The sequence below is a fragment of the Lutjanus erythropterus genome, chromosome 18, assembly GCF_056507025.1.
Source record: "Lutjanus erythropterus isolate fLutEry1 chromosome 18, fLutEry1.hap2, whole genome shotgun sequence".
NCBI classification, from domain to species: Eukaryota; Metazoa; Chordata; class Actinopteri; order Lutjaniformes; family Lutjanidae; genus Lutjanus; species Lutjanus erythropterus.
Window position 1 is genome coordinate 28,117,099 of NC_139334.1, and position 23,643 is coordinate 28,140,741.

At 36.9% G+C, this 23,643-nt stretch overlaps 2 protein-coding genes across 3 annotated transcripts; one reads left to right on the forward strand and one right to left on the reverse strand.

Annotated features, from left to right (window-relative positions):
* Positions 1-1,112: 1,112 nt before the first annotated feature.
* LOC146311219 (activator of 90 kDa heat shock protein ATPase homolog 1-like) lies at positions 1,113-8,450 on the reverse strand. The gene is made up of 9 exons (XM_084742613.1): positions 8,218-8,450; positions 5,477-5,667; positions 5,015-5,097; positions 4,812-4,929; positions 3,837-3,928; positions 3,515-3,643; positions 3,237-3,338; positions 2,997-3,048; positions 1,113-2,150 (listed from the first exon to the last, which is right to left on the reverse strand). Exons 1-9 carry the CDS (start codon positions 8,295-8,297, stop codon positions 1,978-1,980), a joined length of 1,020 nt encoding a protein of 339 aa, XP_084598739.1. The 5' UTR covers positions 8,298-8,450; the 3' UTR covers positions 1,113-1,977.
* Positions 8,451-15,868: 7,418 nt separating this feature from the next.
* cdca4 (cell division cycle associated 4) lies at positions 15,869-21,487 on the forward strand. 2 transcript variants are annotated; one of them, XM_084742600.1, is made up of 3 exons: positions 15,875-16,025; positions 20,071-20,208; positions 20,555-21,487. In XM_084742600.1, exon 3 carries the CDS (start codon positions 20,564-20,566, stop codon positions 21,485-21,487), a length of 924 nt encoding a protein of 307 aa, XP_084598726.1. In that variant the 5' UTR covers positions 15,875-16,025; positions 20,071-20,208; positions 20,555-20,563. The 2 variants fall into 2 exon arrangements, with proteins under 2 accessions (XP_084598725.1, XP_084598726.1); XM_084742599.1 differs by lacking the exon at positions 20,071-20,208 and having other exon boundaries at positions 15,869-16,025.
* Positions 21,488-23,643: the final 2,156 nt, after the last annotated feature.

The following is a 23,643-nucleotide window of genomic DNA, read 5'->3' on the forward strand; positions in this document are numbered from 1 at the left end:
CCCTGCTTATATGCAGTTTTGTTTTTTTGTTTTATTTGGTTGTTTGAAAAAAAAAAGATATGGCATTTTGTAGCCCTTTCCCTTTTTGTTTGTTATATGTTAGGATGAAAAATAGAATTTGAATTCTCTGTGCAAGTCTACACTAAATAGAAAATACTTCTAATGAACTTAAAATTATGCAGTACAATAGGTTGCATTAGAATTTTAAATTCTAAAACTTTTTTGTTCTTTGTACTATTTGCATTAACCTTTTGTTTTGTAGTTGAATTGAAAATAAATGTTATGCTCTGATTAAATAATCTTAAAATGTAGATGGTAAGAATTCCCAAAAAATCTGCTTTTCATACCACTTTAGACAGTGATCACCAACCTCTAAAGGAACAGTTCACCCCAAAATACATATTTTTATCCATCCAGATAAGTTTGGTGTGAGTTTTGGAGATACCGGCTGTAGAGATGTCTGCCTGCTCTCCAATACAATGGAACCAGGTGACGAAGCTCGAAGTGCCAAAAATACATTTGAAAAACTCAGCGGCAAGTTTCCACAAATCATGACCCAACATGGCGGCGACATTGACGTATTGCAGCAAAGAGTCAGAACAGTCAATGTGGCTTCTACGTATACAGGTCTGGTTTAATGTAGGAACTTTCTTTCTACCAAACTACACATACAGTTGGCAGATGTAGTTCAGAAGTTAACTGCTCACAACAAAGTCTGTGGATTATCTTGAGTAACCGGGTCCTGATTTCTGGAAAGACAGTTTTTCAAATGTACTTTTTGGTGCTTTGAGAACACAAGTCAAGTGCCATCTAGTTTTATTATATTGAAGAGAAGGCAGACATCTCCAAAACTCACTACAGGTAAAAATATGTATTGTTGATTTTATGGTGAACTGTCCCTTTAAAACGAAACTTAAGCGCTTATTATGCCGATTAGCAGCCTTTGCAGTTGCTTTTGAGCCTCTACTTTTTAAAGCACTTGTAAATTAACTTTTAAAGACAGCAAACCTTTGCATATGAAATGTAAATCAAACTAAATAAATCATTAATTTCAGCTTCTGTTCAAATTCAATGTGAAGAAGTCAAACGATGTTCACATAAATAAAAACAAATCAAGAGCATACAAGGATTGGTTTATTCCAACCAACTCATCTTTTTTACATTGTGAAGGGATGAAATGATGAATAAATATATGCAATTTATTCTGAAAACTTTTTTTTTTTACTGGAAATTTACATTTTGAAGCCAAATATAGCAAAACGTCTCTCTTTAGTTGCTACGCTAGCTACCTGCATAAGGAACTGAAACCGTTTTCACGTTCCAGCAGTGACAGACATTTGCGTTCCTGCAGAAGGTCCGAGCTCATCTGATCACACAGACAGACGCTGGACACATTAATGTGCGTGAAATCAGGTGTCAACGAAACAACTGAAAGTACAGTACTGCTTAGCTATAAGTGACAGAATCCAGTAGTCATTCCTCCTCCTGGCAGTTTGAAATGAAACATGCATCTTGGCTGAAAGCATCTTCACTACAGTTACAGTTGAAAAGAGTAAAATAAGTAAAAAATATTCAATTTCAAAGCAACATATTTTCTTTCAAATAAAACAAAACCAACATTTATTCTAACTCTTGCAGTAATTACATATTTATAGAAGGTGGAGGCCAATTTTCATTAGTGGTTCAGTCGATTCTTAGCTTTATTTAATTCATTTTCCATCCAGAGTCCCAAAGGCACAGTCCATCTACGCTCCTTTGAACAATACTGACGGGGAGAAATCTAGATTTAAATATGTTCAAAAATTAAAACATTTACACATACACACAGACAGGTGACAGATCGGCCTTCACCTAGTTCGTCTCGTTCGTTAACTCCTGCTATGAGTTTACAATGGGACATCTTTGTGCCGGACAGATCGAAGGACGAGTTTTAAAAATTCAGAACAGAAAGGAAAACAGTACTACAGTACGCCGTCTTCAGAAGAGTCGAGCTCCGTAGCCAAAAGTCTGTTTAATAGCCTCGAAGTAGTATCTCTTCCAGCCCTCTTTCGTCCGCTCCTCCTCGCTGTCCGGGACGCCTCGACACTCCACCTTCAGCTCCGTCTCGCTGCTCCGGTCCAAGAACGTCATTGTGACTGTCGCGTAATGCTCTGTGCAGCAGAGAGGCGACCGCATGTTAGTGTCAGCGTAACTTGAACAATAAACGATACCATCAGTTATTTTGATAATTAATCAGCAAAAATTTCAAACATTTAATCATTTCAGCTTCTTAAATGTGAAGATTTTCTGTTTTTCTTTGTTATTTATGACAGTGAAAGAAGAATTTGGGGGTTTTGGACAGTTGGTTGGACACATGAAGCAATTTTAAGAGAACATTTAGTCACTTGCCTCATTCAATAACACGAGTTTTATGGATAAAGAATCAAGATATCCTTGTGTATATATGATGTCAAAATTACCATGAAATTATGAGAACATAATGACACAAAGCAAACCAGTTATTTTTTATTAATTAATAGTTTCAAATGTAGTTTATATTAAAGCAGTGATGGTAAAGTAAAGTGTGTTTGAATAGATAAACTTAATTTATGTTTTATGGCACCCAGACACAAATATTTGATTGATATTAATATTTGATTCAATCAAATTGAAAAGGTAGAATCAGCAATTCTCCCAGTATATTTTTACCGGTCGTCATATCACAATTTATACCATGCAGACTTTTTAAAAAAGAATTTGAAAATATAAACGACAATTTTCTGACAAGGGATCTGTTGATCTTTACAAATAAAAACTTTGGATTCTAACAATGGTACAGTCATCAGTGCTGTTTGTTTAAACAAGGTTTAGAAAAAAAAAGAAAAAGAAAATAGAATTGTGAATTTAAAGAATCATGACACCCCTATTATGTGTGTGTGTGTGTGTGTGTGTGTGTGTGTGTGTGTGTGTGTGTGTGTGTGTGTGTATATATAAATAACAGAAATAAATCAACATACCAGAGGGCCAGTTGTTATACCTCCACTTCATAACTATTTTCTCGTCAGGTATCTGTTGGAGAGAGGATTCATTGTTAAGAGAATTTATTCACTTCATATTATGGTAATGTGGTACAACAGAGCACAACAAAATGTACAAAAACCTACAAAAAACCCAATTTAACCTCAACATCACTGCTATAGACGTCAATATATTCCATATTATTTTAAATTTGGTAAAAGGCTGAACATTGGTCTTACCAGCTCTGTGAATTCACCAAAAACATTTCCCTCTAGCAGACGAAACTTCCCGCCCTTCTCTCCGTCCACTGTGGCCGGAGCATGTGTGAACGCCTGGACCATCTGCAGACAGACAAAAGACAAAAACACTTTACTCAGAAAGGAGAAATCAAACACCGATACTGATCTGTGTTAAATGATTTATTCTTTCAGCTGTATCGTCTCTGAGAATTAAATAAATGTGTTGAACCCTGAATCACATCAGGGTCAGACACAGCAGGTTAACAGGTGATGCTGACCTCCTGGTTGAGGAAGACCCTGTACAGATCAGCTGGTGAGGTGAGGAACTTTTCTTTCAGGCTGAATTTACAGGTGGGGATCTTGACGCCGGTGTTGACTGGAGCAGCTGTGCTGCTTGAGGAGGAAATCTGTTCCAAAAACACAAGGGAAAAAAAAAAAAGTCTGGTGAGAGGAGCTGCTGCAGGGAAAACACTGGTGGTTCAGAACTGATGCTTCTGTTACAGTAAATAATTTAGGGACAACAGTTTTGCCTCAGTTTTAAAGTGTAAAATGTCGCTGATGGCTGGAGATCTTTTGTACGTGACTGTCATCAGTACCAACCTGAGTTTTATCCAGCTTGGCTTTGGACTGTGATGTGGTCTGAGGCTTGGCCATACCGTTGGCTGTGGGCAGGATCATTCCCTGTGTGAACTCTGCAATAACAATTAAACTGTTTTAGCTTAAAACCAACTTTTTCTACATCACAGAACTAAGAGTGTTGAATAAACAAATACAGCAGGTTTAATTTCAAAACTCCACACTGAGTAACTGAGGAAGTTTGTCAATATTGTAAAAAGTAACTCTACAACAGAATAATACAATAAAAAATAGATAACACCGTTTCTAAGGTTAGTTCTAAATAGTTTGATTGGTGATCTCTGGCTGATCAGAAGAGCCAATCAGATGAAGTGACTGGGTTAGATTTTCCATTTGGCGAGAAAATTTTGGAAGGCTATCCACCACACTGGTGGATAAATGTTTGCACCAAAACAGTCATGAAATAAAAAACTGTTGCATCTTTTCTGTGGTTTGGTGCTTTTTCTGCTTTTGCCCACTGCTGTCTGTGTTGGACAGACGTCACGGTGCATTCAAGTGAATCTCGTCAACTCAAATGGCCACGAAAGTTTCTTTTTCTAATTTCCTTTGTTATAATAAATAGGCCTAAATCTGTCCTCACTTTCTTGTTCCTTCACTTCATCATTTCTAATAATTAGATGCTAAAATCATAATAATATCCCATTAATTTCTACACAGGCATATTTTGTGATAAATAGAAGGCTTATAAAACCTGTGATCAGCCCCAAAAATCCTTATTGGAACACCCTTAAATAGTTAGCAAATTTCTACAGTTATACAAGTTTAACAGTAATGCCTCTCATTTTGTATTGGTTTTTATCTGCTGTTTTATATTTTGCCATATATTTATATATTTTGACAACTGATCCTGTGTTTTGAGCTTTGGGGGTGAATGGACCCCTTTTGTGTCAGTTTGGATCACTGATCTGTTCATTTAATAATGAGACTTTCTTTACTCACCTGTTTTTAAGAACACAACATAGCTGCCCAGGGCTTCGCGCATTTTCTCAGCTCCTTTTGTCTTCATCAAGTTCATCAGCGGCGTTTCAGGCTCATCTTTATTCAACGATACAGAAATCTGGACAAAGAAAATAGTACGGTTGTCATCACACTGTTGTTACACCGCTCTGTTCATTACATACAAGTTGTTTAGTCAAACTTACATCAAGATCTTCCATGTCGTTTTCATCAGACAGGTTTGGAACTTCAATTGTTCCTTTATATTTGACTCCTGTCTTTGACTTTCCTGGTAAAATACAGAGAGAACAGATGTCAGCAGCGATTCAAAGCCTCTTCATTCCTCTTTCTTTCCAATAACGCTGATAAGTAAACCTCCTTTTGATCATCTGATGAGTTACTGTCCTCTACTAATTGCCTAGTTTCTATTTTAAGAAGCATTTGACTGTCAAAATGAGAAAGTATTCAGGACTTTTCAGGAAAGAAAGTACTGCAGTAGGCAGGTGATAAAGTTTGTTTCCTGTTTGTTTCATCTGTATTCATGCAGCAGTGACAGCAGCAAAGTCAGTCCACTGTTAGCAGATGTATGATGTATTTTATACACGCATGTTCAGCCAAATTCCACCCAAAACAAAAAAATCAACAAACAGCCTCAGTCTTGTACTCACCGGTCCAAGTGGCTTTCAAGTTCCATTCATAAAAGAAAATAAGTTTCCCTTTGCGGTTGTTAATCGAGGCCTCTCCTTCCAACTTGCTGACTTCTGTTACCTCGCAGCTCCCGTCTTCGTTCTCCACGCTCACCCCGAGGATCAGGGATTTTAATTTGTCCGACGACCAGTTTGTTGCATCTCTTTCAGTCCTGCAAAAGTCCAGCACAGATGAGAGAGCACATCCAGACAGGACAACAGACAACAACACACATCTGCATCTTTTTTTTCTTGAATATTTACAGTGTTATGTTGAGCAGGTGTCATGATGTTTTTGTTATTCTGTTTGTATACTATAATATAAACACAGACAGACATCAGTGTACTAATGACCAAATTATCTTTGAGATGGATTAAAATGGCAGTGTCAAGTCTGACAACGCATAAGGCCACTTTACAAATCACTCAGAGTGGAATCAGTCTTGAAACTTGTTGGTACAGGGCAAGTTTTTCTCTTGACAGAGAGCCTTTGACAAAGACTTGATGAGAAATTTTTTTCCAGTTCTGATCCGATGTCTGAATTTGGATCTCTTCCAATACCGATACCCTAGTAGGTTTCTGTCATGCTAAAATGTCTCTGAACTGAGGACATGTTGAGTTAACCAACTGTTACAAGCTGACTCAGTTCCAGACTGTCTCATATTACGTTACTGTGGATTCATGGTCCAGGACAAGCTCTGCCTGAACTCAAAGAATTCTGGGAGACAAAGATGACTGCTGAATATCTTTGTAGAACTGTTTTATATCATTTATGCTACAACATTTCGACTATGGGTTTAAAATTGCATTATTACATATTTTTAATTCATAAAAACACCAGACCATGAAATCTGGATTGGTGATGTCAGTCCGATAGCTGAATGTTGGATGCCAATGTTGGCTCCATTCAGTCCCAAGTTTAGTATTTTATACTAAACTGCTGACAAATTTCTAATGTATTCTGCATCATTTAATACTGACATTCGAGCTGCTGCTTTCTAATAATATTTATTAGGGTGAAACTTTGAACTTTTCTGGGAAGGTTAACTTATTGCACTGAACATTAAGTCTACTTTTATGTCAGAGAACATGTAGGCTAGTTTGTTACAGGAAGGTCTTACTGAATTACTACACAAGGACAACATAACACTTCTTGTAACGTGATAATTTACCGGTCAAAAGCGAGCTTAAAGTTAATTACTACACTGTCAAACTGAAATTAACAGCTGCCTGGAAACCAGGAACAACACACTCAACAAACATTGTATGATATGCTACAGAAAACTGCAGTAATATGCACACAGTAAGTTATTTTAACCTGTGGTACAGCCAAACCTCACAGATAATATAAATGGCCTTATTTCATAAGTGCCATTTTAGAGCCATCAGTAACTAACAGGTTAATATAATTCATGAATATCAGGTGGTCTGTGGTGATCCTAACATTCATCCTTTACATTCACAGTCATCAAAGTCAGGGATGCACAAAATAGATTTTTTTTTTTTTAGCAAATACTAATGATGATAATAATTGCCTGCCTCTCTTGGCCAATAGAGAAAAGATGTCCATATAACCTGTAGTTTGTGCACATCTGAAGGTAAGAAAAGCTCTGTCCAAACCAAATCTAATTGACATCACTATTACAACACAAAGAATAGCTGACTCTTCAAATGTTCATTTACTTTTACGAGTAATGAACATCAAAAAACTTCAAACATACTTTGGCTTTCACAGAGATTTTTGCCTAATAATTTTTAAATTACATGCTTTGACATAGTCTGTCCAATCAGATTGTATTATAGTCAACATTTATCAGCTATAATAATAAATAATAATAAATTTTTCAACTAATAATTTTTTGCCCCACTATTTATTGTGCATCCCTAATCATAGCTGTATTTTAGTTAAACTGGGAGTTTTTGGGGAACTTTAAAAAGAAGCCCCGCCTTGACGAAGGAGGGACCACCAAGTATATTTACTTCATAGGAATTTAATAATGACACCACGCCATCTAAAGTCTCTTGGCATCGTGGGAAATCCTTAGATTTGTCAGGTGGAGAACCACATTTCTGACTTGAATTATGTTAGCACAGAGTTGAATAAAGTTACAGTGGGGGAAACTCTAAAAACAGCATACAGTTCAATAAATGTATTGGGAAAATGATTCGCAATCCTAACACTTATGGCCACTTTTATACCACTACCTCACAAACAAAGATATAAACAACTGTAAAAATAGATCTTTTAAAAGCATTTTTAGCGAGTGGCTACAAACTATATTTCAAATATACAGTCACAGTGAAAATGGAACTTCTAGACGTGTTATGTACAGGTGTAATAACAAAAGTTTAACACTTTCTAACCATTTTATTACATTTTACAGTACGTTATTACACCCAAACACGTGTGTTGTAGCAGTGTTGTTAATCAGCAGCAGCGGCTAACATCCTCAGTACATGCATCTGAAGCTACAGTAGCTAGCTACAGGCGAAGCTAACTTGAAAACGATTTTAATATTCGCTCAAATGTCATAGATTATTTAAGTAATTCTCTATGTTTCACAATCGGGGCTGCATATGAAGCCAACTCTTATAACAACTGGTCTGTTTAGAAGACCAAAATAATAAAGAACACCTGTACCTTGACATCAATGAGAGCTGAATGTGTGATGTTAGCATTAGCGGGCTAGCTAGCAGTCAGTGTCCTTTTCATTATTTCTCACCAGTGCCAGTTGTTGACATTAGTCGCGTCGGCTCTCTCCTCCACGATCCAGCGAGGGTCTCCTTCTCCCCACTTCGCCATCCTTACAGCTGAATGATGTTAGAAGTTTTTCAGTGTAACGTTGTGAGCAGAGAGCAGAGCTGTTTGCCGGTGACTGTCCCGGTGCACGTTGTTTCTAGAAGCCTCTAGCTGCTGCTGCTGCTGCTGATCCGCTATGCACAGAAAATGCTGGAAACGGAACTTTGTGGGACGAGGAAGAAATGTCCCCCTGCCGGAACTTATCTTCTGAAGAAACGTTCCGCGTTGTAAATAACTTCTGCTGGCAAAGGAAGACATTCGTTTAACAGTGTTTTGTGTCTTTTATCAGTTAAATATTTTGTTCTCACAAAGATGAGTCGAAGAACATCATGCATTTTTTTTAAATTTCAACAACACTTCTATAGGTCTTTTTTTAATGACATCTTATTAGCAGGGGTGGAAGTAACTAATTACAAATACCCAAATTACTGCAATTATTTTATTTATTTATTTATTTTATTTTTTATTTTTATTTATTTATTTATTTTTTTTTTTGGGGGGGGGGGGGGGGTACTTGTACTTAAGTGTGAAGTAAGGCTGCATAATTAATTTAAATTTTATCAAAATCGCAGAGGAGGTGCAATATTGGTTAAAGGCACAATGTGTGTCAAAAAACTTTTAATTAATGAATGTTGTGTTTTTCAAAATAAGAATAATGATGTAAAAAATTTCATTACCTCTAGTATCACAACTCATATCACAATATCAGTCAAAGTAATTGCAAGTAGATATTTTGGAAAACTGTTCAATCCCAGTAACAATGGCATATGAAAAAGAAAACAACGCAGCAACAAAGGTTTGAAATAAGGATGGCAATGGTTAATGATTAATCATTAATTGCCTATAAGAATTTAATTGATTAAAAATGTATTAATCAATATTTATGCAATAGCCTAGACATGGCTGTAACGTCTGGTGGAGCCATTTGTTGAATGAGGAAACTTTAAATGGCAAAAAAAAAAGAAAGAAAAGAAAAGAAAAGAGATCAGAAAAAAGAAAATGAGAAAAATCTTTTTTTTTTGTATCTTAGAAATTATTTTTAATTATTATTACTATTTTCCGATTTACTCAATTAATTAATTAATTGTTTATTTATCCATGTCTAATACTTTTACCAATAACAGTTTTGTCTACGGATCAAACAACCTTTACAAGTTCATTTCTATTTATTTAAACTATGAATACCTCTGCATGTAAACATTTATTTTTATCTGAATGCTCTATTAATTTGGATGGAAGAAAAAAATAATACAGTTTTGTAACTATAATGTGCTCTAAGTCATGCTCCAAATTTGTTCTGAATTAAAATTTAAAATAAAAAAACAAACAAACAAGCAAATAAAAAACAAAAAAAAAACCCAAAACAAATAAAATTATTAATCATTAAATGACTGTTGTGGTTTCATCACCCTAGAATGAGCCGTTTATATCTACAGAGGGCGCGGGTCGTCTTCAACAGAGTCAGCCATGTTGCACTCACATGTATCGAGTTTCACAGCCACCGTGGTTTCTCCTACACTTTACTGATGTATTTTATGTCATAGAACAAAATGTGAAAGGCATCAGAAGCTAAAAATTCAAATTTTTTTAACGGTTCAAGTATCAGCTCTATACTGGGAGACCTGTGGGATGACTGGGGATTTTTCTCACATTTTTTGGGACTGTCCAGTACTGCAGGTGTTCTGGCAAGATTAAAGAAGAGACAGAAAAATTATTAAATCTGCCCTCCCACTGGATCCAGTCTTGTTTTGACCTGGTGAGGAACCCCAATCTATAACAGATGAAGACCAAAGATGTATGCTATGTAAACTTCTACTTATTGCCTGCAAAATGATAACCATAAACTAGAGGAAAGCTCTTTCGTCAACACGAATTCAGAGACTGAAACAAGTGTATATAATGGAACAAATGGCAGCAAAGCTTCAGATGATGATGATTTTTCTGCAGAGATGGACTCTAATAATGCTGCGCTTGAATGTCTAAGCCCTCTGTCAAGGACTGTTCAAAGGGTTCTATGTCTTATGTCATTCATATTGACATTGAAATCTAAATAAAGTTAAAAAATAATGTGAAAGGCATCAAACCAAACTCCATTGACTTTGAAGCGAGGGGACTCTAAATTTTTCAACAGGAGAACTTAAGTCTCTGTGTCAATACAGTACACACAGGAATTTATTTCTTCACTTAACTACATTTAACATGAATATTGACATCCTTATGAAAAGTGCAGAATTTTCCCCTTAACAACTTTATTCTATGAAATTTAGTGGGTGATCCAGGGGGCTGTTTTTGTCAAAATGACATGTAAAGCTAATCAACCAATTAATGAATCAATCTACTGAAAAAGAACTAGCAACTATTTTGATAATCAATAAAAAAACAAGAATCAACCAAAGATTTCTAGTTCCAGCTTCAGGACTGTGAGGATTTGCAAGAATAAATACATGCTGAATATCATTGATTCTCGGACCACTGATTCCCAAACTTTTTCTTTAAAAACGACAAACTACTGTGACCCAGTTCTCAACACACCTTATCAATAAATCCTGGGAAGACAATTTGTGTATAAATAAACGTTCCCAACCATATTTACTGCCATTTCCACATCGCCTTATACTATTATGATGCTTTATTGAAAACACGTTAAAACTTTAGAAATGCTAAATTAATTAATTCCATCTGAGTTAACAGGTCATACTATTATTTTTATTTCCGCTTATCAGGGAAACAACATAAGATACTTTAGCCTGAATGAGACAAAGTAACAGGCTCCAGTTTTTTCCTCTCTTTAGTAAAACAATTGGAGCATTTTAAATGCTCCATAAAAAGGTGGACTGCAGACAAAAATCTTAAATCTGTAGAATTTCTTCCACAGTCTTTTATTGATCTGGGGACCCAAATAAAATCTCCTGTGACCCACTTGTGGGCCCCGACCCAGTCTTTGGGAATGACTGTTCTGGACTGTTAGTTAGGCTTTAGGAAACTACGAGGAACTGATAATGAAAATCAACCCTAATGACACACCCAGTAACAATGGACTGGTTGAACGGTGTTGCTCCTGACAGACTGTGTCCTGCTGTCACTTAAATACCAGTCACATTCTGAAATCTACAGCATAACCCAATATATTTTTCAGTTTTCGTTCATTTAAAAAAGTCCATCTTTAACAACATTACTGGCTAGGATGCCTGTTTATATTAGAGTGTAATGTGTATAGAATACACGACTTTTCTTTTTGATAGCAGCACTGACCTTTGAAAACCCCACAATGGTCGACCGCTAAAGACCATAGCATTTACATGGCTCACAGCAAACACAATCCTCCAACAAGCAGAATTTACATATGACACAGTAAGCAGGAAAATGAAGGGACTGTACTGTTTCATTTTCTCCAGTTTCAGCCTATTTTACATGTACTGTGGTCTTTATCACTGGATATTCCACTGCTGACATGGGAAGGAAACATCTTACTATTTGTATTTTCTGGACAGTGACAGTCAGTGAGGGATCACGAGGGATCACCTCCCCCTGTAGACCCTTTTCACGGCAGACATTCTGACTCATCATGGCAGGAAAAACAGGTGAAAGAACTGGCAAGAGTGTCAGAAGTCAATTTTTATTTACCTCTGTATAAATTTGATTATTTATTAGCAATTATAATAATATCAAAGACTAAAGTTAATGTCATGTTTAATCTCAGGCTGCAGTCTCTATGATCAGAAAATAGTGAATAATGTCCATCCAAAATATCTTTAACTGTTTTGTTTTGTCAGTGCAAAACCCAAAGTTTAATATGATTTAAAAACAACAAAATAAACCATAAGTCTTAAGTCATAAGAATTTTCTGCCATTTTGCATTAAAAATCAATTTAATGATTATTCGATTATACCGTAGTTTAATAGTTGAGTTCTATTTTACCACCTGCCCATTCTGGCAAAGATGTATTGGCCTCATGTGGCATTTTACTTGCAGTCCTTACTGTTGAGCCCTGAATTGCTGGTTCTGTCATGACAGTGAGCCAGTGTGCACAACGCCAGGATCCTGGAGCCACTCCAATCACATGGAGCAAAAGTGTTTCAAATGTACACAATTACACATATTTTTTGTTAGAAACTGCATCTTTAAAGATGCTTAAAAGCTTCAAAATTTAAGTAGGATATTTACTGATGTATTTTAGACCAAAAATGAAAGTTTTTAAAGCTTGTGTTAACCACAGACAAAACCCCATTCAAATGAGATGAGGGACAGAGAAATGTGAAGACATCATAACTCATTTCCAGGTTTTAGTCGTCATTCCTGCAGCACTTGGTTACTTTTCTTGGCATCGTATCTTTCACCTCTTGCTTTTCCTGCTATGGTGTCAGGATCTAGAGGGAAAGCATGAACCTCAGTTTGTGTGTTCCTTATGCTGAAGCTTTGTGCTGTGAGTTGAAAAAAATCAACTCATGACTGAGAAAATACTTATTTTGCATCATTCCTATCATACCCTCTGCCTGCATCTTCTTATTTTCTCATTATTTTGCTTTGCTCAAGATGGTTTAGCTACAAAATCAGCCATATTTGATGTCCTGGGGATGAGAATCAACAATCAACTATCTTTCTGATGCGTTTACAAACAGCACGTAACAAATCCTTCTCCTACTTCCTCTATCTTTAAATTAAATAAATTGCCTAACTTTAAATAAAATCCTTTCCAGGTTTGGTGTGAATTATAATTTCTGTACCTGTGAGATCCCAGATCAGTGAAGAAATCTAATCAGCTGTTTCTTGGCTCAAGCCAAACTTTCCAAAACATTTTAAATCTTTTTTCAGGTTTCTGAAATACACCGTTAATAGGACGACAGATTTAACTAATTACCAAGAGTGAAAACAAAAAACCTCCATGACAGAGATAATAAGCATCACCAGCTCCAATAATTACTGATAATTATACCAATCTGACTCAAAGGGTGTTATGTGTGGTAGTCTTGTCATTAGAGAGAAAAAAACACACTACTGAAAAGAGTGAAGTTGGCTGCTAAATGTGTCAGTGATGTGTAAAAGAGAAAATTCAGAAAGAGATAAATATACTAGATTCAACTTGCAATTTATCAGCTTTGAAACCCAACTATAAAGGTAAATACACGTGATTTTAAGAGCCTGTTAACATCTGGCACCAAATTAAAATGTGTATCAATATGCAAAATTACATCCAGTTGATTACGTTTTCTTGTTTTCTGCAATTTGTAACCAGTAAATCTCCATCTGTGCATTTATCTGCAATTGACTCCTTCAAATACTATTAAAATTTGCCAGTGTGGTGAGATTATTCACCCTGCAATCAATACAAATAACTAAACGAAAAACTTTTCTGTAAATGTCTGTCAGTATAAACAGGATAGGTCAAGGCGGAAATGTGGAAAAAAAATACACAAAATGTATAAATTCAAAAGTCAAAAGTCAATTTGATTAAGAAAACACAGCTCGGTACAGCATACAGCAGCTTCTATCCTTAGACCCTTGGTCTACTCCTGGAAAGGCAATAAATGGTGTCTCTACAGAGCAGTTATTATAATTTTGTATTTTTTAAATTAGTTTTTATTTTTATTTTGTTTTAATTTTTGTTTTCAATTCAGTTTTGTTTCAGTTAGGTTCCAGAGTGGGCTTGCTAGTCTCAGTTTAGTTTTTATTGTTTAAAAATGTTCAGTTTTAGCTTAGTAGTTATCAGTTTCTGGATTAGTTTTAGGTGTTTTTTTTAATAATAATTTTATTTGTCAGGGGCCAGATTTAAGAAGTTCAGAATAAGTATTAAAATACAAACACAAACCAGACTGACAAACACTAAATTTAAAGACATTTCCTCCACATTTGATCTCATTTCAGTCACATTTCTAAGTACATAGTATCATTTTAGTTACTTTTTGTTGTTTTTTTCTAAAGTCTACTTTTTATTTTTAGTTCTTAAAATGTTTTTTAACACCCAGTTTTAGTTTTTAGTTTAGTTTTACATAATAACCTTGGTACAGAATAGACCATATAGCAAAATTTCAATATGGAAAATGAGGATGACTAAAAGGGAGGACTTTATAATCTGTTATAAAAAACAAATTAAAAAAAATATGTGAACTAGTTGTTTTACGGAGGTACAGTGGTGCTGTGGTTAACACTGTCACCTCACAGCAGGAAGGTTCTGAGTTCAAACTTGCCAGAGCTTCAAACCACTCAGGAGAACGTTCATGTTGTCCTCATGTCTGTGTGGGTTTTACTTTGGTGTTTGTCTGGTTTTCTCTCACAGACCAAAAACAAAATATGCAGGTTATGTTTATTTATCTAAATTGCCCATAGGTGTTCTGCAGGTGAAGGGCTGGGCAATATATTGATCAATATTAATATCGGCATATGAGACTAGATATGTCTTAGATTTTGGATATCATCATGTCATGATGTGGTATTAAGTGTTGACTCTTCCTGGTTTTAAAAGCTGCATTAGAGTAAACAGGGGACTCAAACTGGCGGCCTAGGGTCCATTTCTGTCCCCGTGTCTCCCTCCCTCCATGTCAAAAATGTAATATGAATTAATTTATTTAAGTAGTTATTCTAGTGGTTTCATACAAATTCAAACTAACAAACTTGAAATAATGACTGAGTACCTCAAAAATAATGACTTAGTAACACATAACTGACTTAGGACCCTATAATAATGACTTTGTACTCAAAATAATGACATAGTACTTTATAATAATGACTTAGCATCTTAAAAATAATAACTTTGTACCTCAGAATAATGACTTAGTACCTCATAATAATGACTTAGTACTTCATAACAATGACATACCATCTTAAAATAATGACTTAGTACCTCATAATAATGACTTAGTACTTCATAACAATGACATACCATCTTAAAATAATGATTTAGTACTTCATAACAATGACATACCATCTTAAAATAATGACTTAGTACCTCATAATAATGATTTAGCATCTTAAAATAATGATCTTAGTACCTACAAATAATGACTTAGTGCCTCATAATGACTTAGTACCTCATAATAATGATGTAGTACCTCAAAATAATGACTTAGAATCTCATAACGACCAACAGGATCTTTTCTTTCATCACATTGATGTAAATGTTCTTCCATACAGTAAAGAAATGTGTGAACTATCTCTGTCAGATAACTGTAGTGGAGTAAAAAGTACAAAATGTCAGCAAAGTACAAGTATAAAGTAGCACAAAATGAAAGTAAAAGCTTGAGTAAATGTTTCCACCACTTACTGCTATCTATTTACTTTATTCAGGTGAATAATCTAAATAATTCCTATACCATTAATTGCTTGCTTGTCTTTCTTTGATTAAAAAAGGCAGGTTAATACAGAACAAGTATTTCAACTAGCCAAAAAAAAACAAAAAACAAACTTAGTACCTTCTATTTCTTGTTCTCGATGCCAACCACAGACTTTCACTTGTTTTTACAAATTAAAGCATTATGTTGAGAGGGGAGAAAAGCAGGGAGAAATCATTAAAGAGGAATCCCAGGCAGGCATATGGCTGGCTTTTGTCGGCTCCCCTCCCCCTCCCTCCCTTCCTTCCCTCCTGCCGTCCGCTCCGCAGCAGCAGCAGCAGCAGCAGGACGGAGGTAGTTCAGTTTTTGAAGCCGTGGCATGAATGATCTCATCTGAACCTGATCTCCGCTTTCCCTGCCGTCGATCCTATGACCGAGACGGGAATAAAATAACACAAACACGCGGTGAGTACGGCCATCAGAACCACCCGTCGGTAGTCGTTTATAACCAGATACCCGGCTGAGCGTTTGTTGTTTTTTTGGGGGGGAACTTAGCAGCCCAGCCGCGGCGAAAACTCTTGTTTTTGGCCAGAGAGGAGGAAGGACCGCGGAGGGAGGATGTGTGGGTGGGCGCTTTGGGCTAATTAGCTTTACGCCAGCTAGCATTCATTTTTTTTGTGAAGTAAGAGGAAATGGCCAAAGAAGGTTAAACTGAGACGAATGCCAAGCGTTTTGTACCTCATCGTTTTTCCGTTTCACTGAACATCGATTAGCACAGTTAGCTAGCGGCAGCTCATAAACGTAAAGTCAGAGCCGTAGCATAGCTAGCCGGCTAGCTGTTAGCTACTAGCGCAAAATGGCCTCATTGTCGCTCCTCGGCAGCGATGCTGAAAAGACAAAGCATGCGGCAGACACGGCCAGCAGCTCCGAGCAGCTCTTTACAGCGGCTGTATCGGCGTTTATGTGTCGGGTGTTAGTGGTTAAATTACATTTTTAATGGAGAAATGTGAAACTTGAAGCCGCCGTGTTGTATGAGTATTTATTCATTTAGTACGGCGTGCTATGAAAGTGCTGGTTTTCGGTGTGCAGTGGGGGATGGGTCATGCTAGGAGCCATTGACGTAAAGCGAGGCTGCATTTTGTTTGGCTTCTGGCTCCTAGCATAATACACAAACAACTCTGTTTACTAGTGATGTTTTACATATAAAACTGTATCTAGTATTTATAATTGTCTAATAATACTTGTACCTGACCGGAACTACTACATTATTTGCACAATTTCAATGAGGTGTTCTTTTGCGCTTGATTACTCATTTCCTGATATCTGCTAGACAAGTTTTTGAACATCATATGTGTCAGCATTTGCTTGTTAAATCTTGTCAAAACAACGTGACTAAAGTTACTGTCATTGTGACGTTATAACGGAAAAAAAATTAAGGTTTAAAATAATGTGATTTTATTGTACTGGAAATAATCTGTAACTGTTAATCACTAAATAAGCATCTATAGCAGACAAAATGTTTTTAAATAAATATGTTAATATTTAAAGTTCAGTAGAGCAATAAATCATGCACAGTGAAACAAAACTTGAGACCATGTCAGAGGATTTTGACCACTTTAAAGGGATAGTTCACCAAAAAAAATGAAAGTGTAGTCATTTTGTATTCACCTGCTTGTTGACTGAAGGTTGGGTTTATTTTCTTTTAGTTTCACAGGAAAACAGTGTTACAGAATCAAAAACTCAAGGTATGATAATACCACAAAAAGTCCACAGTACAGTTCTGTAAGAAATATATAAAAAAAAAAAAACAAGGAGAAATGACAGCTTTGTATAAAACAAGTTTTTACTTTGAATTTACAGTGCATATGCTTTCCCTAAATGGAATAAAATAGCAAGCCAAGTAGCAAGCCAAGACCTGAACTTGTGCAAAAAAAAGATAAAACTGTTAATAAAATAATACAATATTATTATAGACTATAATATCTAATGTGGCAGACTATGCCAGAGTATTTAATTTGAATGCTTTTGCAAAATGTTATATAAAAGATCAAGTATGTTTTAAGTTTTGAGCTGTGCTTTAATTGAAAAAATGCATGAACATTTAAAGAGTGAGAGCTGTTGGTTAGAGCTATGGAATATTACATCAGCCGTCTTTGCTCACTACATCTTAGTCTCAGGTGTGTGTGAACTGCACATTATGAACTTCTTTTTAAAATACATAAATGTGAAGATATCAATGATCAGTATTGGCATGAGAAGCAAGTAATTATCAGTTATCATATTGACTGAAAAAAATCAATATTATGCCTCCCTAGTATTAAAGATTATACACAGCAGCACAATAACCACACAAGTTTATCATGTAAAAAATTCAGATCATGGTAGGCTTTATTTTTGTGTAAACGGATTGTGTTTGGTGTCATTATGAGGTGTTTTATTATTTTGTCAAATATGGAGTTCATACAATTTTTATCACCTTTTGATTTTGTAATTTGCTGGGAAATTCTTAGAATATATTGAAAAATATAATAGCCCAATTGATTTAAAAATTAACAGTAGCTTTATTAGTGTGTGATTTTAGTAATATATCCTTATTAAGAGCCCTACAGAATGTGCTTTTTGTGTCAGTAGTATGATGCAAGTTTGTCTGCTACAGGTGCAAGATCAGCGTGATCAAGGTCCAAACCATTTCCAGTCTGATCTGGGTCTTTTTTCACAATAAAGTAAACATAACAATTACTGTTATTAACTATAAGATTTATGGTATTTTCATTTGAATTAATTTCCAAGTAGAATCCTTGAGATTTAACCTGAAAATGCTAACCCATAGGGGTGTTAAAAAACATTTTTATCAATATACCTGTAAAAACAAATTCTGTCATGTCCAAAACTGTTTTTTAATTCTCTGTGCAGTGTGCTTTCTCTCAGGTTGTAGGTCTTCCTGGTTGTATTTTCATTTCCTATTTGAATTTTTCTTTACACGTTGTTGTTGTTTTTCCTTCAGGGAGATAGTGCTCTCTAGTGTGTCTTGTTTAACAGGGGCCAGCACAAATGCACCACACAAGAAGACAACATATTATTGTCCATAATTGTTTTCTCACCCTTTGTATTTTAGATCTCCAGGTTCCCTTCATAAATGACTTTTTTCCTATTCTGTCCACTGTCAGGAAATGTTTATTCTGTGTGCAAGCGAGGACTCAGAGACCTCCTTCAGTGTATATTAGAGCCACTTCTCTTTTTGTTTTGATATGGATCATAACTTTTTAAAACATGGTGCTGATTTCAAATAATTCATCTGATCAGTCAGGTAAAGACAGTAGTTGTAATTTAATCTTTCTTTCTCATTTTATGTCAGGTTTTCATGTGTTTGTAAAGAACCACAGTACCTCCCCCCGTTGAAGGATGAAGTAAATTGACTTCACCATTGATTTCCTAATTAGGAAGCACTACTTTTTTGATGACATGTTTGATTATATGTTGATTAAATGTGAAATTATGGTGTTTTTTGTCATCCCCATTTTTTGCTGTAAAATCTTGCCCCTGAGTGCTTGAATGTGTTAAGATGGTATGTATTTTCTACAGATTTTAGCGCCTTAGTTTTTGTGTGGCATCCTAAGATTAAAATTGAAAGAAAAACATTCTTCATCTTCTTTGTTGGTAACAAAACAGTAGGAAAGTGGGCAGTTTTTTGTAAAATTAACAACACTTTGTTGTTTGATTTCTATTCTGTAAATCCTAATGTTATGCTTTTACAATCAAACATGTGTCAATACTATTTTTATTGTACCCCTGGTTTACTTTTTGTGATTATTTTGTAAAAAATGTATCACAAATGGAAATTTGGAATGAGTGGAATCATTGACCCAAATGCCCTGCCCACAGGTTTTTACACAGAGGAGACACAGCCGGACACTGCACAGTTTTTTTTTCTGTCTGATGGAAAATTAAATGCCACAGGCTGCTGTTCAGAGCTCAGTCTCCTATTTACTTGCATCCCGTTTATTTTGGGGAGTCAGAGGGCCTTTAATGTTGGCAAGAGTGTTGTTTTGTTCCTGTAAGACATGAACTGTGTGCTCCAAACGGTGTGTAATAAGGAAGTTGACTCTACTTTTCTTCCCCTCCCTCAGTGAAGAGAAAGTGAAAATCTTGTTCTACTAGTTTTTGAAGCGTGTCGTGTGTAGACCTGGAAACCTGATATCCCTTGTAAATATTAGTGGGTCATGGTGGTAAATTGTATTGTGAATATTGTAAATGCTGTAATTTTCCACATTCTTGTCACTTTTATCCCTTAAAAGCACCTTATTGATTAGGATATTATTTTCTTGATCACAGGTGGCAGTGGGAAAGAATATAAGTGCACTGATCATGTAACTTGAGTGCTGTTTTTGTTTTCTGACAAAGGTCTCTCTAGTCTGTGCTTACTTTGATGCAGCGTCGGCATTTAGTTGGTAACCATGCTATTTTCGGTGGCTCAGTGGTCTGTTAAAAGTGTGGTTGTTCCGCCCAGCAGGAGTCTTGCCTCAGACTGGCCTAAAATGGGCAGAAATGGTGCTGAACAAAAGCTGCTTGTCGCTCGTACAAAAGTACTTGAAGCGTTGCAGCCGGGACCAAGCTGCATTGCTATTGCCTGTGCCTCTCAACAGGAAAGGTATAGCAAACTTTAAGAAAAAAACTACAACAAACAATTCACTGTTTACTGTAGTTCATAAAGAGTTTAAACCTGTAGAGTTTATTGATAAAGTCACAGCTGCTGTTGAGCAGATTGTAGCCCTAGCTCCCTCATTTCCACACAAAAATACTACACCACATAGCCTCATCACATCACACATTTGCATTATTAATTACGTGACACTTATTCTTTTCAATATGATCTTAGCTAGTGAAATTAATTAGGCATTTTTGTGTGTTTGTCTGAGTGATTAATTCATTGATCTTCAAATAAGTGTTTCCTGCAGATGTCTGACTGTGTTTCTGTCTCCTCGCCATCACCACAGAGAGACAACATGTTCCCGAAGGGCACCAAGCGCAAGTTTTCAGACTCCGGAGAGGAGCCGGTCTCCAGTGGTGACCAGGGGCCGCCGGCAGCTTCATCTGCGGTGGCTCGGACGCTGTCGTCCTCTTACAGCCTGCAGCGGCAGTCGCTGCTTGACATGTCGCTGATCAAGCTGCAACTCTGCCACATGCTGGTGGAGCCGAACCTGTGCCGCTCGGTGCTCATCGCCAACACGGTGCGGCAGATCCAGGAGGAGATGACCCAGGACGGCACCTGGCAGATAATGACCCAGGCCCTGGCCGCCGCACAGTGTCCCGCCGACCGCCTGGTGGCCACCGAGGTGCTGTGCCGGCAGACAGATGCAGCAGCTCAGGCTGGGCAGAGCCCGAAGCCCTTCTCAGTGGTTGGCCTGGAGGAAGGCTACCACAATGAGGAGGTGGTGATGGAGGGAGACGTGGAGACAGAGGTCACCATGTCTACTTTGTCACCCGTCTCCCCCCAGCTGTCCTCTGCTTCTTACCTGGCAGGTCCCTTTGGCATGGGACCCTGCTGGGAGGAGGAAGAGGAAGACGGTGAGTGCGAGGAGGACGAAGAGGAGGACAGCGAAGAGTGTGTGTCGGAGGGCGAGGAGGCAGAGCGGGACCACCTGAGCGCAGACTCCAGGACAGGGGAGCAGGTTTTTGGGACCTTTGAGATCAAGCACCCGGCGCCGCCCCCTGACCCTGCGCTCGAGGAACTGTTTTCAGACGTGGACCCATCCTACTATGACCTCGACACGGTGCTGACAGGCATGCAGAGCGCCCCAAAGATGGGGCCTTATGACCTGCTCGAGAGCCTTTCCTCTCATGGGCCAACGACCCTCAGCTCCAGCTCGAGCTGCAGGTCAGATCTGAACGAACTGGACCACATCATGGAGATCATAGTGGGATCCTGAAACTCCTGAAACCTGAACATTCCTTTGGCCTGTACTGATCCCTCAGACTCTTTCCAGACTATGCACAGTACACATGTGCATGTTCTGTATGTGGTATTGTTACACACGGAGATTGTTGGAGTTTTTGGGACGAGGTGGGAAATTAACAGCAAAGCCAAGTAGATTTTGGGATCGGCTGTTAGAGGTGTAGATTAGTCTGCTCTAACGACCACTTAGGCAAGTCGGCAGCTGCTGTTGGGACCTTTTTGTTTAAAAACATGAAATTGGCAACAAGTAGTGAGGGTGAAATTAATGAATTTTGGGATTCACAAGCCATCCCGGCCTGTGGGCGAAGTAGTTAGTTTCCTACTTTGTCAATGAAACTAAAAACACGACAATATCCGTGCGAGGGCAAAGATAATTACCTATACCATGATGCATTCTTATTTACGTACTTTCCATGTTTACGTCTGTCATACATTCTGTCATACTAGCTCCTTCTGGTCGTATTCTCTGCCATTTTGTCCATTTCTATTTATTGTTACATGGACTGAGGAACAATTCATCACACTACAACATGCATCAGAAACCAGAACAAATTGTAAATCCAAATCTATGAATCAATGCATATTTTCCTAAAGATTTGAGCAATTATGAATGGAATATATGTATATGTACGTATGTGTATATAGAAATATATTTTTTGCATTATACAGCTGGGGGATTTTGCAAGTATCATTTGATATTATTATTATTATTATTTTTTCCCTCCCAAGCGGTTTTTAAGATTTTAATGTAGCCAGACTCGAGACAGTGTCTTCCCATGGTTTGGTATAACAAGTCGACTGTAACAGGTGTCAGGGCTGGCATTGTCACACTTTATAGGCGCTGTTCTTTCATTTTCTCAAAGCTTTATGCAGGACAGGGAAATTACTGCAAGCCACCAACCAAATGCTGGTTAAGATTTGACTGTTTCTGGTAAGTTTACAGTATTTGGTGGACAAACGTCAGTAAGTTTCCTGCCCTGCTTTACATACAGATCTAATAACAATAATAACAGCTTTTTCCTGAAGCATTTGGAGAAACCACGGGGTGATAACTGCATCAAGAAGCCATATTTCTTTCTCTCATTTGTTAGTACAACAAATGAAGAATTCTGTGTGTTAACCCAATCTAATTTATTGTTGTTTTATTTATTGTATTTATTATATCTAGGTACAGACATGCCACATTGACTTCAAATCGACCACGAGGCCCTATGAAATTATATTTATCTAAATTTCGCCCTCTGTTTTGAATGCAGTACCTATTTATTCCACACATTTTTTTTATTAGTAATAATAACCGGGTTACTATTCAAATCACTATGCAGCTCTGTCATACGCGTTTCAAAATGATTGTATACGACTCAAATGTCCTTTAATTCCTTTATGCAAACAGTTGCCTTTCTCCTAAAGATGTGGAAAAATCAAATGCATTTTTCAAAATTGTTCCTTATCGTGATGAAGAGATTAACTCAGGCAAACAAAATGTATTGACAAAAATACAGTATTACGACACGCTTAATACCTTACCACAACACTCCTGAAGGATGTCACTCTGGTCTGAATGGGAGCTAGAACTTCAAAGACTAATTACCGTTGTAAAATGTATGCATTTTTTTATATTAAGGAAAAAACATTGTAGCATCTTTGTAAATATTTTTTATAATAAAAGGTGCAACTATTGATTATGTTGTGTTGGTTGGATTACTTATTTTAGTATTAGGCATGAACCTTTTCTACAGAAGTTTTATTTATTTTCTTTTTACTGCCTTTTTGTCATAGACCTGTGTAGACTTGAGTAAATGTACTTATTTTCCTTCCACCACTGGAACAGCTGATTTAAAGGACCAGTGTGTAGGATATAGTGGCATCTAGTGTTGAGGCTACAAATGAATTCCCCTCACTTCACCGTCCCCACTGTGTAGGAGAACCTGCTGTAGCAACAAAACTTGCAAAAACAGGCAGAAGGCTGTAACTAAAGCCAGTGGTGGGTTTGTTCATTCTGGGCTACTGTAGAAACTTGGAGGTACACATTGGTGACGTCTGAAGAGGATCTGCTGCCTGTCCAGACAAACTAATCTAAGGTAACAAAAACACAATAGTTGTTGTTTTCAGATGATTATACACTAAAGA